Below are 19,576 nucleotides of genomic sequence, written 5' to 3' on the forward strand. Positions count from 1 at the left end.
CTGCTGCTTATTTGTTTCACACTTGGTATTATGACTGCTTTCAGGTCGTTTGTAGGGATTTAAACTCATGCGCGTGGCCGCTAGCTCGGATGGGCAGCCATACAACAAATACAGGCGTTGCCCGCTATTAGATTGCAAAGTACCTCAGGGCATCTCGAAGCGCAGTAGAATCATGCATATACACAGTCCATGTCAAGATTAAATCACATGCTTCCGTAAGTACCAGGAAATCCTTGGGATGCGACACGGGGTGGGGGGGCACTTAAATACGGTTCTCTGCCTAACCCAAATATGGACTATGTCTCTGAGTGCATCACCATCCTTTTAACAGTCTGTGTGCGTGGCTCTGTGTGTGTGCGTGGCTCTGTGTGTGTGCGTGGCTCTGTGTGTGTGCGTGGCTCCTGTGTGTGTGCGTGGCTCCTGTGTGTGTGCGTGGCTCCTGTGTGTGTGCGTGGCTCCTGTCTGTGTGTGTGCATGTGTGTGTCTGTCTGTGTCTGCAAATACTCTCCTCTACTCTCTACTACTCTCTAATGCTCACCTATTGCCATTGTAAATGACAATACCATTTATTTATGTTTTTTAAAAAAAATCAGAAAAAAGTCATTAGCCAATAGCTCTACCTTTAATAATGCCGAGACCATTGCATTGTAAATGCTTGTTTACCTTTCCTATTGGATAACATTGAGCGCCCGACGGCTCAAAAGCACCCTGCACCCAGCCGCCCGAGTGCCGCTGGCTGTGACCCCTGTGTCCTATCCTACTTCCCCCCTTTCCCTGAGCAAGTGACCAGGAGCCCAGCTCCCACAGCTGCATGGCCTGCTAGCCAGCAGCCACCAACCGATGGCCCCCCTTCCCTCATTGGATATCATTGGGCCTACCTACCTCTGCACCCAGCCGCCTCTGTGCCGCTGGGAGTAAACTAAATGTACTTACCTGACCCTGGGGGACCCCTGACTCTATGCCCAGGACCTTAACATCGCCAACCAAGTACTCACCTGGAAACCGGTAATTTACTTACCTGGCATTGGATAACATTGACTAATTTTGACTTGAAAATTTTTAAAGTGTGAAGTTTTGAAATCTGAAAATATTCACATAAAATAAGCCAAAGTCCGAATTCCGAAGTACTCACCTGGGATCAGGGGAGAAGACAGTACTGTACCTTTCAGCCCAGTACTGAACCGCAAAAGTAATCCCTAGCGGGGTTTCTAGTAATCTGTATTTTCTCCATAGGAACCCATTGTCTGCTTTTCTATGAAATTTCTTCTGTCTACTTTTGAAAACTTTAAACATTCTTTAAAACTCACAAAAAATACTGAAACGCAATTACCTGCCTGTTTTGAGTTAAGACCCCAGTGCTGATCCCAGGAGACCAGTGCTGGGTTACAAAAGTAACGCAATCGTACTTTACCTGCAACCTGCATTTTCTCCCATTGAATAACATTGTCAGATTTCCATTGAAAAGTTTTTAAGTGTGAACTTTTAAAACAGCTTTATATTCATGAAAATTTCACTACAGTAACTAAAACGTTTTTGCTAATCTGGTTTCAGCTTAGACCCCAGGACTGAATCGGATTGATTGATTGATTTTAGATCTTATATTGCCCATACTGTCACCCTACGGGTATCCTGGCGCTTCAGACTAAAAAAACTAAGACCAGAGTGAAAGCAGGTCTAAGATCTAGTCCTGGGACTACTAACGTAATCTATATAGTAATCAACTGTACTTACATGTGGAAAACCCATTGATCTCAATGCTATAGTGTGTTTTAGGATTGTGTTGCTTACTGTCAATACTGTATTAATTGTGTGCACGAACTTTTTGCTCCTTTGCAAAGTAATTACATGAGAGAACTCATAACAAGAAAAGTATATTTTTATAACTGTTGGTTCTAAAAATAAAACACCTATATCTGTGGATATAAAACCAATTGGCCTGGAGTTCAGTCCTTGAGTGTGTGAAACCTTTTGCTGACTGAGTGTGTACAACAAATGCTTTACACTGTCCTCTGGTACTGCCGTAATTCTCGACCAAGCTACCACTTTGGAGAGTAAGGTCAGTTCTGACTTTAACCTCTGTTATACCTATGGGGTTGGTGGACTCTATACACGCTGTACTTCATTCTAGTCCAGTATATATAGAGCCACTTTCTCACAGCCCCTTATGGTGAATGTGCTGCCCTGGACAGCTGTAGGTTGCCAGTGGAGTAATTGCAAGACTGGAGTTGTGTGTTCTCTTGCAGTAACATTTTGGATGAGTTGCATTTGGAGTATGATGAATGTGAGTGCACCAAGGAATAGACTGCTGACATCGTCAAGCTTAGAGATTATGAGTGTAAGGATTGCTTGGAACGTTTGTTATTTTCTAAGGTATGGGAACATACGACGTAGTGTTTTCATTGTGTAGAAGGTGTTCTTTGTAGCGTCATAAACATGTGGTATAAAGTGTAGATCTAAATCCATGGTTACCCCAAGGTTTCTGACGACTCTTGATATTGTTGTAGGAGGGCCTCATGTTTCTGAGGCCATATAGCGATATGCTGGTATTTTTGCTTTTGTACTCAGTGCACAATCTGTATGTTTGTGGAATTGATCTATAGATGGTCATTCATTATCCATGTATTTATAGCACAAAGGCAGTCATCAAGTTTTAGATTGTAGAGGTCTTCCAGCCATCCATTTTTAAAATGGTTTGAGTGCCATCTGCATAGTTGTCACAGGTGAGGTTTAGGGGCAGATGTATCAACTTTTTGCGACTCGCAAAGACAGAAAATCGCTGAATTTCGGCCTTTGCGAATCGCAAAAGGTCTTTTTGCATGTTTTGGCATGCATCAAAAATCCGCAATATAAGAAATAGCAAAAATTTGCGATTCCTTATTTTGCCAAGGCATTTAAGGAATCGCAATTTTGCGATTCCTTAAATGCTATGTATGTAGCATTTTTGAATTGCGATTTTTGTTTAAGAATTCGCAAATTACCACCAAGTTGTAGTTGATGGTAATTTGCGAAGTCTATAAAAAATGCACAATTTAGCATTTTTGATGGTGGCATGTGACGCACACACATGCCCATAGGGCATGTATGTGCACCATATGCACACACATGTACATTTCAGGGGTGCAGCAGGGTGTCTTTGAGAATCATTCCTATGGGCCTCCTGGCCCATAGGAATGCATGGGAAATTATTCCTTATTTGCGAATTCGCAAAATGCGAATTCGCAAATAAGGAAGATTAAGGAATCGCAAAAAAATAGCGATTTTTTTCATACATTCCATTTTGCGAATTCTAAATAGCGATTCATTAAAAATCACTATTGAGGAATCGCAAAATGGAATCTTGATACATCTGCCCCTTAATGATTTAATTCAGGTTTGGTAAGGCGGTTAGGTAGATGTTAAATAATATTGGGGATATGATGGGTCCCTGTGGGATGATAGGCTGTTGTGTGAAGAGCTGATGTGAAAGTTGGTGCCAACATTACTTTGCAGTCACGCTTAGAGGCCAAGAATTCACTGGGCATATGCTGAACTCCCTTCTCACCTTTCATATGGTGTCTCAAACAAGAATTTGCTATGTGAAAAGATTGCACAGTTGTGCAGGACATTGAGTCATGTTGGTCTTAAGCCAGCAACTTTCATGACCTTTCCTATTCCTGATACAAAAGTGTTTGTCACTCCCTAAACCTACCAGCCATTCAGAAGCAATGTCCAATAAGCAGATCTGCAGATTCCGAAAACTGTTTATTGATTTTAATAGTACTTTGATTAGTCTACTGGCGGTGGCCGATTCATCACGTCAAGTATGACTTATGTTTGACTGACATGGCTCCAGCCTACAGCGTCTCTAGGGACACTGGCCTGTTGTGAAATATGCCGGTAAGATAGTGTATCTAATCTTGCGATCGTTATTTTGTTTGCAGGTGCCAGAAAGCTTGCTATGTTAATGTGTCTGCTGCAGAGGGCTGGAAATACCCTAACTAGTAGCGATGAAAATCTTAAATGACCCGTTATATCCTGCCATGTCACAAAGGGCTGCTATAACAGACTATCTATCACTCACACATGGTTTAATATGTAGATAACCCTGCCTGGGTCGACATGTAGATGATTCATTTCCTTCAACCAAATATTGTGGTAACCATAATCAGGGCATCTGAGGCTGAACGTGTTTGTATTGAAATTGACCTTTGTTGACATAGCCACACTACATCGACTGTTTTCAGATTTTATATATTGCAAGCTCAGATTTGTGTAGTATAAACCTGCCTTTTAAAATGTATTGTCACGCTTGAAATTCTGCCTTATCGTTATCAAATTGATGATCATAGCAAATATATTGCTGTTATGAGGACCATAGTAATTAATCTACTAAATGCATAATACTTGGTGAAAGTTTGGGGTACCATTTTTGTTTGGAGAAGTGTGAGAACATTGGGTGGTAGGACTTTTATGGATTCTCAGATTCCGGAATTTTCCTTCATATAAATATGAGGAAAGTCTGTGGTTTAGCCAAAGTTTGGTGTTTGCAGGGCAACCCACCCACAAGGCTTATCCTAGGTGACTTGTATTCCGAAATGTTGAGCCTGCCAGGTATCCCAGGGTGGCGACTGAGCCCTGGCCTAAATACCACAGCTACCCACATGGAGCGAATGGGTGAATTGGCCAGGCAAAATCTTGATGTTTCCTTGTTGCGTTTGAGTCCTTTCCTTTCACATGTGATAGCCCAGCTACTCAAGTGGGGTACTATTGTAATAGGGAGAAGTGTAGGAGCGCTGTGTGTTACGACATTTTTGGAGTCACGCAAATTCCATTAGCGTGATCTGCTTTCCCTTTTGTTTTACTGTGACATCAGCATGCACAGAGTGCTACACAATACAGCAAAACAAAAAAAATAATAAAACTCGGGACTTGCGGGAAGCATTCCCCTCACTTCCCTATTTCGATATTGGAAAAAAATGTTCTGGTGTTTTACCGGAAACATTTTCTTTTGCAGTACTGTGAACAACCCGATGAAGTCCATTACATTGTGGAGGTGTTGCAGAGGGCGTCAATAGGTTGTCCTCTGCCCTGAAGCATTTAAAACCCACCAAATCCATGCAGCCGGATGTCGTATCCAACAAGAATGGAATACAAGTTGCAGGGATATGATGACAACATTGCACTAACTTTGTTGTTCCAATGTTGATGGGACCTCTCCAGTTCCAGAAGGCCCACAAAATAGTAGGCTTAAGGGACTAAGCAACAGCAAAAAGCACAGTGGCCAAAGAAAGGTAGCCGCAGCTGGTCATGGCCATATACAGCAAAGAGAAAGCTTCTGTTGCCAAACATGGTCTATGGAGAAAAAGCTCAGGAGAGAATACAAAATATTGAGAAGTACAGAGAAGAGGTTCTAGAAAAGGAGAGGCGAGAGAGAGAAAGGAGAGTAAATAGACACAGAAGAGAGACAGCTGGAGAGATTGGGAGGAGAAGATAGATAGATGCAGCAGCAAACAGAAAGAGATAGTAAGGAAAAAGATGAGAGAGGCAGTGGGGACAGAGATTAGTTGAGGAGAGAAGAGAGATAGTAAAATAAAGTCCCAGAGGTCCAAATGACAGCTAGATATATGTGGAGAAATTTTAAGTGGAATTATATAGCTTACCATGTTTTTGCCAGAACAACTGGCCCAATGTAATTTCAATGAACAATGTTGCACTTATTTACTAAAACAGATCTTATTGTTAGATCCAAAAATCAGCTTGCAAAGTTGGCTCTCCTGTGTTGCCTCAAAGGTAATAAATTCTTCATTAGGGAACAGGTCCCCAACATCTCACAGCCACTCGCCTTCCAGACCATCAAACCTACCATATACCCCAACACTTGAAATGCAGGGAGGCCCCAGAAGACCTATTTACAAGAAAACGGCGCCCTGCCCTTTTGACAGTACGGTCCCACAAGGAAGCAGTGTGTCTAACCAAGCAAGGCCCCCTGCCATCAAGAGCTTCAGTTGTGTCGGCAGGCCCTCAAAATCACCCAGCATAGATTTCTCCCAAGGGGCTTCTCCGGCCATCCAGTATGCTGCGTGTTGTATCTGAGCAGCCTGATAATACTGCTTCAGATCAGACACCGCCAATCCACCCTCCTTCAGTAGTAGCGTCACATGGACCCGAACCACTCTGCTATGCTCCCCCTGCCCAGATCAGCGCCATCAGGAGAGAATTGAGCCGACAAAAAACAGCCTGGGACAGCACATCAAAGGAGTGCTGGAGAACATAATAGCACCGAGGCAAAAACACCATCTTCGCGACTGACACTCGGCCTATGAGAGACAGTGGCAGCGATGTCCAGAAGTGTACCAATGTGCGTAGGCTCTCAATCACCCTCTCAATGTAACATTGGTTGCACTTCTGCAGCACAGTTATCTATGAAAAATGGGGAAACATTACAATTGAATGGTTCTTGATGTTTAAGCAATTGTCCATTTTTGCCCAAGAAAGGAGTGGCCTTTCACTACTCTTATGGATTTGTGCGTCCACTGTTCACATGGAATTATGGGGCATATCCTACTTCTGATACTATTCTACCCTGAGGAGACACTGAAGCACTTTAAGGATAGTAGCACGCCACCCAGTGGGAAACTTTTTTTTAGTGCAGTTTAAGCCGGGGTTGGGCAGTCTCCACTAGAACCCTGAAACAACAGCCAGGGTACCAATACCTTGCCACCTTCCATGGTGTTTTATTTTAATATCCAGGACAAGGGGACTGAGTCCTCAAACTCTAAAATGGGAGCTGCAATATTTCTCTTCATGTGGCGTCCATCCAATCCCAGATCCAAGTTCCGCAGGACCAGCCAATCTGAATGCTTCATTTATCATGTATTCCCTTGGTACTCCTGTGTGGCTAGATATCTATACATATTGCAGCTTAATTTCTCTCAAATGTATGAAAGGATTTTCACCTAATCACAAAAGGCAGGCCTTCTGTGTAAAGATCTAGCTTTCTGCCAAACTTGATGTGATTCTGTTCAGTTGTATAGCTGTAGCATGGTCTACAGTTTTCCTAAAAGGAAATTGCATGGAGGAAACACGTTTTGGGAACACACACCCCTCTTTTTCTTAGCCCAGCTTGACAGATCACTCCAAAACTTTCCAGGAAGGAGCTGAATGAGGTGGATGAACCTTTTTGGAGAACATTGCATGAAGAGTCATCAAACTGCACCAAAGTTACTGCCAAAACAAACAAAAAACAATTGCCTATGAAAACTCAGTCCAAACTATAACTACACAGTGGCAAGTGCCACTGTGTTCTGTGTGTGTATATATTTCCTACAATGTGACCCTTTGATCCAGCGCGCTCATCAGCGGGTGCTCTGTGTTGGGGCCGGATCCTGGCTCAAAGTCATCAATTTTAACACAAAGGACACGGCACTCACAGCTTGGATTTTTGCTTAATTTAATTCAAGTTAAGCACTCAGCAGTGCTTAACTTGACTTAAATTAAGCAAAAATCCAAGCTGTGGGTGCTGCGTCCTTTCTGTTAAAAAAAAAAATTATATATATATATACATATATATATATATGTATCACCACACAACGAAGATTACTTCTCCAAGTCCCAATCTGAGGAATACTGGTGTTTTATTCTATCAGACTCGAAGCATTTCTTTCTCTGAAGCACTTACACAGAATGTATTTACGTTTCAGGTGCAATGTGGGAGATGTATTTTCTGAAAAGGTCACGTGTTTAATGGGATTTAAGACGTACATCACTCTGCACTATTACTCGGCTCACCTGTGAACAAGGCTGATCAAACAGACGTAACACATCAGACAAAGAAATGCTATGAGTCTGATAGAATAAAACACCGATATTCCTCAGATTGGGGCTTTGAGAAGTAATCTTCGTTGTGTGGTGATTTGAATGACAGGACACTTCTCACCTGTCTTGACGAAGCCGCCGTGCATGGATGGGGACTCCCAGCACAAGGAGATGTTTGTTTGAATAATTATATATATATATATATATATATATATATTTCGAACACAGTGGCGGTTTTGATGCTTTTATTGCACAATATCTAAAGGTATGAAAGCCCATATTTCAGGAGCCAAAATGATTTCCAGTTTGCTTGTAAAATACAAATCTTATCATCATAATGTTGACCACCACCTAACCACTCTGCTGAGCTTTAACGTCGTCAGGGCTACTAGGATTATGCGGCATGAAGAACCTTATTACGCTGCAAGGTTATCTAAATTACATGGCAAAAAAAATGCTAATTATGCAGCACATTCTCAGTCAGCATTGTTTTTATCCACTTGAAATTGAAACCACTTTTTTGGGGGGAAATATGCAAATTATGCAGCAATCACCTTAAATCCATAATTATGCTGTGAATGCTGCAGCCACAGAATCATTTTAATCCACTGGCCCTCACCACTGATTATTGTTTAACTTTCTTAAATTGTTGAAAAAACAAAGCCCAAACATTCCACTACCAATCGATGCCCATTACTAGCTGCACTTCTCAGAAAGCAGGATTTTCAAGCTGTCGGAAAATAAACATGTAATGTAATAAAAAATTACACAAAAGGTGTTATGTATAATGTGTCCTATAATACATGTGTGACATCTTTAGTCACCTGTAATAAAGGAATGACATAGCTGCTTAACTGTAATGAGTCATTACAGTTGATTTCTGACTCCTCGGTGCCTGCTGCATCAGTCAGTCGCACGGGTGAAAGGCAGGTCATGGAACATAATTACAGCTGTTGTTTCAATAAGGAAAACAGGAACTGGTTTTTCCTTCTTCTGAATCAAAACAAATCAGCAGAAAGGAGGTGTTCATGACAATATGTTTACTGTTTCTATGCTATAGGTCATTACATGGAAGATAGAACCTCTGCATGTTTCCCCACATTTTGAGCTACAGAATTTGTTTTAATCTGACTTGCATTAAACGGATAGTATGTTTTTTTATGACTAACTGCTTTTTGATGTGTTTATTTTTCATCACAGTTTCTGCTTTTAGTATTGTCTGCAATGAACATTAAAGAGCAAGCTGCCAAAATGATAAGCAGCTTGAGGGAAGCTTGAAGATGTGAAATGTATTATAGTGAATAAAATATCTTCTGCTGTACATTGAAGTGATACTGCAAGTCAACTCGAAGTTCCATTAGCTCGCAAAGGAACTAGGCTCGTGGAGCTCCTTGGTGCCTAGCAATATTCATATAATGTCCAGCAGGATATTGATACGTGAGCATATTTGCACACTAAACCATAGTGCTTACTAGGGGAGGGAACTAGAGGCTGCGGGGTGTTCAGGGTAAGATGGCCTCCAAGTAAGACATGTACACACAAAAGAAGGTACCCTGAATAGATATCAGATTCTGTATATGAAACCAGACGCAATACGCTTACTAATGTAGGGTACCAGGCATCTCAAAAAATGTGAAGGACTGTCCTCACACACCATCAGGTGTCATGCTTCATCATTGGCAGTCTTGGCTCTCTAGAAACCGTGTTTGGTAATCGAGAGTGGGCCTACATCTGGAGATAGGGAGGCACTTCTAAGTAGTGGGGCCGTGAAAAAGTGAGAGGGTAAAAATTAATGCAAACGCCAAATATAATTTATTTGTTATGTGTTTGCTTAGTATTAAAAGTAAAGTGTGGGGACCTGGGGGTTTAGTACCCCATCCCCCTACGTGTCGGCAACATGTTTCTGTCGTGTTGGCCCAGAAGGTCCATGGCATTCATCAGGACGAGATACAAGGGCTCCAATCTAATCTCTTAGGATTAAGATGTGACCACCATGTAGGATGACCTTCTTCAAGCTCTATTAAAATATAGGGATTTCCTTGAAACCCCAAGTCAGGGGTTGGGATGCCCCATGGGAAGGGGGGGATTTCAGGGACCCCTGTAGTCACACTTGCCTCAAGGTGCGTCCATCGTGGATCTTCTAAAAAACGCCTTTGCCTCTTCCCCGCTACCTGTTGTATCTGATCAGTCAGATAACCTCTCGCTTTTTCACGGGCCACCCCACTTAGTCTTTAGAAGTGCCCCACTGTCTTCAGGTGAAGGCCCGCTCTCTTCCAAACACGGTTTCTAGAGAGAGAGGACTGCCAATGATGAAGCATGACACCTGGTGGTGTGTGAGGACAGTCTTTCACGTTTTTTGTGATGCCTGGCACCCCACATTTGTAAGCATAGTGCGCCTGGTTTCATATATAGAATCAGATATCTATTCAGGGTAGCTTCTTCTGTGTGTACATATTGATACGTTAGCCCATATGTATTGCAAACTTGGTGTTCTGGTGACATTTACAAACCATTCTGCCTTCAGCCACGTGGCTTTGAAGGTCACCAGAACCCAGTAACAATTTTGACCCATATTTGACAGTTACCCAAATGTGATGTATAATTTCACTGAAGTGGACATTCCGTTGGAAACATTCAAAACCACAACCTTGATAAAGGGTAACAGGACATATTGTGCCATGCATAATTTCATGGCCAATTAACCGTTTCGCCTAGGGTGGCAACCCATTCGCAAATGGGAAACGGTCCCCAAGGGAACCCTTCCCCTTTGTGAATATTTCTAAAAACATTTTTTTAAAGAGCAGGCAGTGGTCCCAGGGACCACTGCATACTCTAAAAAAAATTAAGGAAAACTTTTCAATATTTCTTTTTGAAATGCATCCTCTTTCAAAAAAAAACAAAAAACAAAACATTGCTTTATTGAAAAGCAATCACAGACATGGTGGTCTGCTGACACCAGCAGGCCAACATCCCTGTGATATTTGCAATTCCCAATGGGTCGCAAACCGATACCTACTTCCTGAATATCAACGAGGTAGGTCTATTTGCGTCCCATTGGGAATCGCAAAATGTGTTAACTAGACATTTGCACATTGCTGTTTTGTGATTACCAAATAGCGGATCGCAAAACATTTCTATTTGGTAATCGCAAACACTTACCTACATACATCTGGCCCTTAGTCACACAGAGATATTCCATTTGGGGGTTCTTGGGGGTCTGCGGGCGGCTGCTCAGTGCAGGCACAGAGCACTGCATTAAACAGCAAACCCCTATCCTGGCATTCACAACTGACCTAATGATAGGACTCTTGTATGCAATGCGATTAGGATGGATCAGCTCATATCTTCCGATCTTGGAAAAGGGGTATCCATTGCTGCAATTGCAGACGCATCCCTAAAGTGCTGGGTACGATTGTGATCCGGTAGAAGACTGAAATGTTGAAAGCTCCCTTGAAGCCAATGAAGTGCCCTGGGCTAATCGTTCAAGATTATAGCCTGCTGCTAGAGACTATAACGGTTGTTAAAAGCCCTCTTCCGGAGTTCAGGGCCCTTTAACATCTGCTAACACCGGAAGTAGAATTGCTACAGTGCTGTTAGAGCATTCCATCCGCTGAGGGTGGCTTGTTAAAAATGAACTAGGAGAAAAGGAAAAGAAAACACTGAAATGTTGCAGCAGGGGTCCAGAAGGCCCATCAGCATGAAGATTGGGCTCACAATTGCTGCAAATGCAACGGATTATAAGAGCCCACAGTTCAGAAAAGGTTATCCTGATCTCCGGTGGCCTTTGGTGAGAGTCCAGTCATACCAGAATGCCAGCAAGCACAGGGATGGATGGTCTCCTCTGCTGCCATTTCCTAATCTTCATCCTGGGGGTGCAAAGAGCGGCTGTGTGCAAACTTTAAAGAAGGTCATATTGAAACTATGATCTAAAAAGGCCTCGAATGCATTTTTTTTCTATGGACAATGCTATTTGTTCACCTGCAGAACTGTAATTGTTTTGTTAACTTAGAGATATGTCTACTTTCCCTTGACTGACTGCAATTTTGTAGCTGAAGTTGGTACGTGGAGGTAGCCACAGTACCTTACCACACATCAAAATAAAAAATGTGCATGCTTTCAACAATAAACTTTCAATGTAATTCAAAAATAGATGTACGGGGGGGGGGGCTAGTAATTAAACACGAAGAGTGAGTGAGTAGGGTAAAAAATCCACAAATTATGCTTCATTCGTTTGATGCAGAAAAATAAATATATTTCCGTTTAATGTCTTTTTCAAATATGGACTATTTTCATTTAAAATTGATAGATTTGCAAACCTAAAATCATTGTTCTTTCTAATATACCGGATGTATTATATTCATGAGATGTAACTTATGGGTCCTTCTTATATATTCAAACTTAGTTAGGAATTTAATTTAGCTGTGAAACTGCTTAAATGATGCAGTTTTACAGCATCATGACACAGAAAACCGTTTCCATTACCACTAGAAAATCATTTTTGGTAAATGAAGAGAAAAAATTACGTCATTTTTACCACCAATAATTTCCCCAGATAGCAGCACTGAATCTAAAAGTAGCGGAAACAGCTCTGTTTCCACCAGATTTTCTGAGTCATTGGTTTCTTGGAGTCATAGTTCGATGATGGTGTCAGCGTGCTTCTTTTGTGATCTTGGGCACTCAACAGGTTTTCATCGTACTGTATGCTATGCTATTGTTTCTACCCATGGTATTGGTATCACCCTGTATTAATATAAAAGCTTATTTGCAGTCAAAATGCTGTAGCACCGTAGTAGGATAAGCGCACTTCAAACACGTCAAAGGCACTTTAGGAATTTGTGTCAAAAGATGCACTTAATCAATATATGCTATGTCCAGGACAGTATTTATCACATATAATATCATTCTCATTGGCCACACATGTAACATTTATTAGAAAAAGACTTGCCTTGTGGAGGACTCGCTGTATGCCCCACAAAAAATAAATACCGAGATGTGCAGTAACATAAACAAATGCTGTTGCACTTGTGAGAGTGGCTTTTGTGTCAGTGGTTAAAGTAAGTTAACGAAATTCCATAATTCGGAATGATCCGATGCGGGACAAGTGAGCCAGTCATGAATGAGAAGTGCAGCAGTACTGCTTCTGGCCCCCTCACCAAAGAGGTGCAGAAACTGCACTTGACCCGAGCTTGCGCAGCACCACTGAACCCACACGGCTACATATTGCACGTTTTGCTTGAACATAGTGCACTCTCCCATATTGGAAGTTTACTAGTATTATAATGGGATGCTTTTGGAGCAAGGCGCTCCGCAAACGGAGGAGTTTATATCTGTGACAGCTACCTTGATAGCACAGTTAGGGAGCAGCACCACCGCTAACATGTACAGGTCAATTACCAAGACCGTGGGCTAGCCAAGAGGAAGCAAATGCACCAGTAGAAACCCACAAACGTGTGTCAAACCACACCTCATTATGATTCGGTGTCAAGGGATACACAATATAAGCGTGCTAAGCATTTGATAGTATACTTTTCATGGCACAGGCGACGGTGTCCCTCCTACAAGGCTCAACCTGCCAAGCACAGGCTGAAAGCATGACATGGCCTGGGCCACCAAGCTCTGCCTGCTTAAAATCAGCCTTCGGGAAATAAATACTGTGTTAGTGTGGTCATGGTGCTATTTTAAGAAGACGGTTATTAGCACAGTACTAAAACATAGTATTCCAATGAAGTACAACATTCATGGGACATTAGGCCTAGTATCTGATGGCTGTACTTGTCTGGCACATTGGGTAAGTTTATGTTTTTCTTTCACAATAACAGCACTTTTGATTATCTTTACTTCTCCTTGCACAAGATGTTCCACTGGCGTTTCCCCTTAACCAACGGAATTATGCACATACTGTTCCCACAACTGTAGCGGCAGAAGCAAGTGGCCTTGCTCCTTTTTGATGCACATTCTTCGTAAAAGATGAGGGGTGGATGGCTTCCCATACAGCAGGAGGGGGGAATTATTTTGCCACCCCTAGTAATCACCACTCACTTAAAGGAGACACAATCACCTCCATTTTTAGATGTGCCAAACTGGCGAGGAGTTTCTGATCACTTATTTCTAAAGTCATTCCACACCACCTAGGAGTCAAATCCATCGCTGAAGGAGGATGGACACCTTGCACTAACTCCTAAAGACATTCCACACCGCCTAGGATTCAAACCAATGGCTAATGGAGGCTGGGACACCTTGTGCTAATTCCTTAAGTAATTCCACACCACCTAGGAGTCAAATCCATCTCTAAAGGAGGCTGGGACTCCTGGCGCCAACTCCTAAAGTAATTCCACACCGCCTAGGGTTCAAATCCTTGGCCCTGGAGGCTGGGACAGCTTGCGCTAATTCCTAAAGCCATTCCACACCACATAGGGGCCAAATCCATTGAAAGTGGAGGCTGGGACACCATGTGCCAATTCCTAGTCATTCCACACCACCTAGGGGGCAAATACATGGTTAGTTGAGACTGGGACACCTTGCGCTGATTCCTAGTCATTCCACACCATCTATGGGCCAAATTCATGGCAAGTGGAGGCTGCGACACCTTGCGCTAATTCCTAATTACATTCCACACCCCGTACGGGTCAAATCCATGGCTGGTGGAGGCTGGGACACCTTGCGCTAATTCCTTAAGACATTCTACACCACCTACGGGTCAAATCCATGGCTAGTGGAGGCTGGGACACCTTGCGCTAATTCCTAAAGACATTCCACACCACCTATGGGTCAAATCCATGGCTAGTGGAGGCTGGGACACTTTGTTCTTCTGGAGATGAAAGGCTCATAGTAGTATTATGTGTGTTAGAAGGTTTCCTAATGGTGTCTTTAAAACAGACAATTGCGCTTGTGAAAGGCAACGAAGACCTACTCTTTCACAATCGAAACCGAGTTACAGTACAGTTATTTCTAGTGTTTTAGTTACACAAAGGTAATTGTGGAGGGCGTGCTCTCTATAAATGACTATACCTTGCATAATACATTTGCAGAATGTGCTCATATAGGTACCCCTGTACCCCACTTCCCTCCTGGCCGGGGTGGTTCATTCAAAGCACTCTTCAACCCTTCGTTTTTTCACAGCACCTACAACTTTAGAATTGTGATGTCAATAACCAGAAACCTCCACGCCTAACCACTGTTCCAGCAGCACTGTGTGGAAACGGAATAACCGGCAATAAGAGTCCATGGGAACGTGACAGGCGAATTAAATAATGCTACAAATTATTTAATTGCAAAAAACAGGTTATTCGCAACAAACGCACTGTCAAGAAGCATCGCGCTTCTTGGTTGTGCTGGTTCACTCATTCAAAACGCCCCATTTGCTCTGCAGCACGCTGGGTGCAAATCTCTAGCCTATGCCACGCCCTGTACAACAGGCAAACTCGGAAAGCCGTTGAGTGAATCACAATGAACGAGTTCCATTCAAACTAGGTAAACAAGGAAACGGGCATGACTGCGCGGCTCTCAAGGGCGAATGAGAGGGTTTGTTTTCGTGTTCAGTCCAAAATAGAACTTTGTGTCGCAATCAGTAAAGGGAATTACTTGAAAAATGACTAGGTCACTTCTTTCTAATGTAAGAAGTCCTTGGACAATAATTATAAACTGATAATGTATACAAGGGCGCTAGGAGTGAGGATTAAGAAATACGTATATATGAGCACACTAGCTTATGTAACCGGCAAACAAAACAATGTCTTCTGTCGAGCGGAGCAGACACACAGAATGCCCAATTCGACAGAAGACACCCCAATTGCTTAGTGAAACGTAAACATACGACAACGACTCGGGTGTAAAAAGCAAGACCCACTACCAGGTAATGCATATCAGAATATGGGAACCCTACAGGCATCGGCTGTGGGAGTCGCCCGGTGGTACAGGGGTTCCTGTTTCAATGCACCATTATTTTCAGCCCGTATGTCTGGATAGCATGGAGCCCTCCTGGCTCCGGACCTGCCAGTTCAAGGCACTCTTCTTTAAAGTGACAGGCCTCGAATTGGTTTATGCCTATACATTAAAGGGTTTATTACAACAAACAGAGCATGTGGCAGAAGAGTTCAAATGCTCCAGTTGCGAATCATAGCGTCCGTCGAGGCTAGGAAGTGCCAATGTATTACTTAGCCAACCTTACAGCGGCTAGAGGCCAGCTAACTCTGGCTACCATTAGGGGTGTGCTCCAAATGTCTACCTTAGTTTTCCTCGGTCTGGAGGTGCGTTGCTCTGCAGGTTGCCGAATAGGGGAAAATATGCGGCAATTGTGTGGCTTCGTGAAGTGTGAGTGTGACAGATTTAAGGGAGCTTCTTTTCATTAGTTGGCACCACGATTGGACAGAGTTGAGGTTTGTAGGCACCTAAGTGGTGCAAGTGGCTTTGTCTAATGTCCTTCTTGGTGTAAGAGGTAACATCAACATAGTCTGGTAAATAAGTGCAATTGAGATAGTAATAAAATCGGCATCCTAATGATGACGGGTCAATTAGGCTTGTTGTGATTACAAACTATGGCCTGCGGATCCCACTGGTGTACATTTGTCCGACTAGACACGTCACCACTTAAGAAAACTGAGGAACACGTGTCCATTTGGAGAACAGGCCAGCTAGTTTACTAAGATGAATGCACTTTTAACATCTTAAAGACGTCGCAAGACTCCTTTTTTACGCTTATCTTTAATCTTCCAGATTTTGTTCTCAGCCGGAATGAAATTCGTTGACCTGACCATATATGTACCGCGCGGTTAAAACTATTTTTTACCAACTTCTGGCAAGCCAACAAAGCTTTAGCTCTTTCTTCAAATGAGGACCATAATGCACTTTCAGGAAACGCCTGATGGGCGGAGCGTCTCATTCTCGTACATTCTAATAATGCATGCGTGTGTACACTTCCCACCATCTTGGTTCGATCAATACACGCTGGGCTTTCATTAAAAGAACATAACAGCAAAATACGTAGATTCTGTAGAACACGCTGCGTTGGCACAGCCTGAAACAAAGAAAATGAGTAGAACTTATGTCCGTCGTTTAATCACACGGAGATTAAATCGTTAAAAACACGTTTATTTCATACAAACATTTCAAATCATGGGCCATGACATCCTGGAATTCAGGAAACACTTATGAAATAAGCACTTCGCTACGAAGTGAACGAGCCATTAGTCAACAGCCACATCATGCAGCCATTGGTGTATTTCAAAGTAATTCTCGGAAGCGAACAAAAGCATCAATCACATAGGACATTCATTCATGGTCACATTCCACAAGGAGCGAGTATATCCCTCACATTGGGCGGCAGAAGGATATTCACATTTATAGTGTCACATAGTAGAAATAAAAAAAAAACAAGTATAAGGGCTCTGAGGTTACTGCGGTTCTGGAAAAATCAGAAGGCGAGCCCTGGAGCGGACAGGCATGTTCGGTGGTTGTGCGCGCTGGCAGCAGTTTGTTTGTTCGGTAGTCAATTCTCAGAATTCACAGAGGGGAGGAGGGCGGTTCTTGGGATAACACAAAAAAGCTCCAATGTGCACGTCCTCAGGTTACACCCCAACGGCTGCACAAACAGCGCATGGTCAAAACAAGCTGAGACACATCTCGCCCCCGCCCCATCCCCTCCGATGACCTTGCATGGTACGAGGTTCCTCCTGTCCTATGTTACCCAAACAACAACAAAATCTTCCCACTGTAAACGAGGAGGGGGGGGGGGGGGGGGTGAGGGCCGCTAACGCATACCCTATGCGCCTAAACACTGATTAAACGTACTTAGACCTGGCGGTTGTAAAATAACGTACCCGTTATTTATAGGGGCTGAGCAATTATTCTGTGGAAGTGTTTTATCCACTGCAGAACACAGAGTAACATCGATTGCAGCCACCCAACAGCTTGAAGTAGTGCCACCCCCAGAACCAACCACCTTCCAATCCAATAGAGGAAACAGGGCCCCTCTTAACGGCCCCTTCTTATTAGCACCAAGTTCATAGTTCATGTAATCTCATTGCCCTGGTATTACAAATGAATACAAAACGTAAGCATTGCTTTTCAAGTATGGTTTACCCCCTTGTACAACACGTGTCTGGCTGAGAATAGAACAACCCCAGTCTGATGGCGTGGACCCTCCCAAGAGCACGGGTCCGTGCCTCCCCTGCAGACCCTCTGCTGTCAGTTCTGGGTGCGAGGTTCTCCTCTCGGCGCAGGGCAGATGTCGCTCCTCTGGGTGCCGAGGGCGTCTCTTCCAGGCGGTGATCGCCTCTCGGCCTGTCGCCCTCTGTTCAAACAGGAGTGGAAGCGTGCTGCCTCGAAGAGGTATCCCTGTTCCAGGGCTGCTCTTTTTGAGGCGGCCCCAGGTAAAACATTCTCTTGGTGGTGGGGGGTGGGACGGGGAGGCGGGGGCTTCCCTATAGCCGTCTGCCTGCTGGGATCCCAGGCCGATCACCTCTGGACCAGCCCTGGGGCAGATCTCTCCTCGCCGGGCCCCGGGTCTCAGTCACTGCACGGTCTCCGGCACAGTACAGGAGGCGGCCAGCTGCAGGCGGCGCACAGCTTCCTTGATGAGGTTCCCAGAGAGCAGCAGCTCCTGCAGTAGGCGGTGCGGGTCCTCCTCGTCCCCCCGGTCTCTGGCTGCGGCTCCACGTGTCCAGCCGCGGCCGCAGAGCTGCTTTTTGCCGGGGGCCGCGGTCCCCTGCAGCGGCGCCCGGTGTTGCTGCGACTGCTTCCCGCTGGCTCGTGAGGCGCACAGTGCGTAAGGGGCGCTACGACCACGCACGCAGCCGCACGAGGCCGAACTGCCAGCCCCATAGCCGGGCTCTGGCGGCGTCGGGTGCCCTGGGCGGTTGCAGGGAGCTTCCAGCTGCAGGGCCTGCCCGATACGGGCCACCAGTGCATCCACGTCATGTTGCGGCCGCACGGTGACAGAGTGCTCGAGCAGCAGGAAGCGCTCCTCCTCCAGGCACGGCATGGTGATGGCGACCCGGCTAGGCAACAGCAAGCCCCAGCACTCCGCCGCTGCCTTTCAAGTGTAAACAATGAGTGACGCGCCACCCATCCGACTGTACCACTGCGCTGGGACGGCGTGGGGGTGTCGCTCACAACCAGCCAGTGTGCGAAGTTCCCGAGACCCACGTTCTACACTCGCCCGGCCCCTCGCAACACAGCTTGTTATTTATTTCGAACACTGCCGACCAATCCCTTCAACCGGACTTGCTTCTGAATGGCTGCCCGACTCACTACAGACGAGACACCGCCCTTATGTCAGTTGAGCCCTGCCCAGCCTTTCAAAGTCCAAGAATGCGATGGGCGACGTCACAGTGTTTTGGTGTCTGGTTGTAAGGCAAGGGCATGGTGTCACCCTGAGGGGGCGGGGCTACGGCACACTGCGCTCTGCCTTGTCTGGAGAAATGATGAAAGGCCTCTATAACTAGTTGCTGTGCGTAGTCCGTGAATATGCGCAGTGTGCTGTTTACGTCAAGGCGGCGCTTCCTTTGTTTCACCACAGCTACTCCATGTGCTGCTGTGTTGTGCACGTAATGCTCTTGGGCGCGCATGCGCCCACAGGCTTGTTTATCACCAGGAATGTTGAATTTATTGTAAACAAGAGCGCGAAAAGCCCTTCCAACAGGAGGCAACGCCGTGTTTTCCTCCATGCGTCGGCGTAGAGGTAAACAAACCTTGGGTTGTGTTAGTTTTGTATGTTGTTGTGGCTCTTGTTTATGAATTAACAAATCTTACTCTCGCCTCCTTCCACTACCTTTTTGAAAACAAA

At 44.4% G+C, this 19,576-nt stretch overlaps 1 protein-coding gene across 1 annotated transcript; it reads right to left on the reverse strand.

Moving 5' to 3' along the window:
• Positions 1 to 16,865: 16,865 nt before the first annotated feature.
• LOC147724455 (GSK-3-binding protein-like) lies at positions 16,866 to 18,995 on the reverse strand. Its single transcript, XM_086966014.1, has one exon. It carries the CDS (start codon positions 18,770 to 18,772, stop codon positions 18,302 to 18,304), a length of 471 nt encoding a protein of 156 aa, XP_086822140.1. The 5' UTR covers positions 18,773 to 18,995; the 3' UTR covers positions 16,866 to 18,301.
• Positions 18,996 to 19,576: the final 581 nt, after the last annotated feature.

Source organism: Lissotriton vulgaris, chromosome 4_1 (assembly GCF_964263255.1).
Source record: "Lissotriton vulgaris chromosome 4_1, aLisVul1.2, whole genome shotgun sequence".
In the NCBI taxonomy this organism is placed as follows: Eukaryota; Metazoa; Chordata; class Amphibia; order Caudata; family Salamandridae; genus Lissotriton; species Lissotriton vulgaris.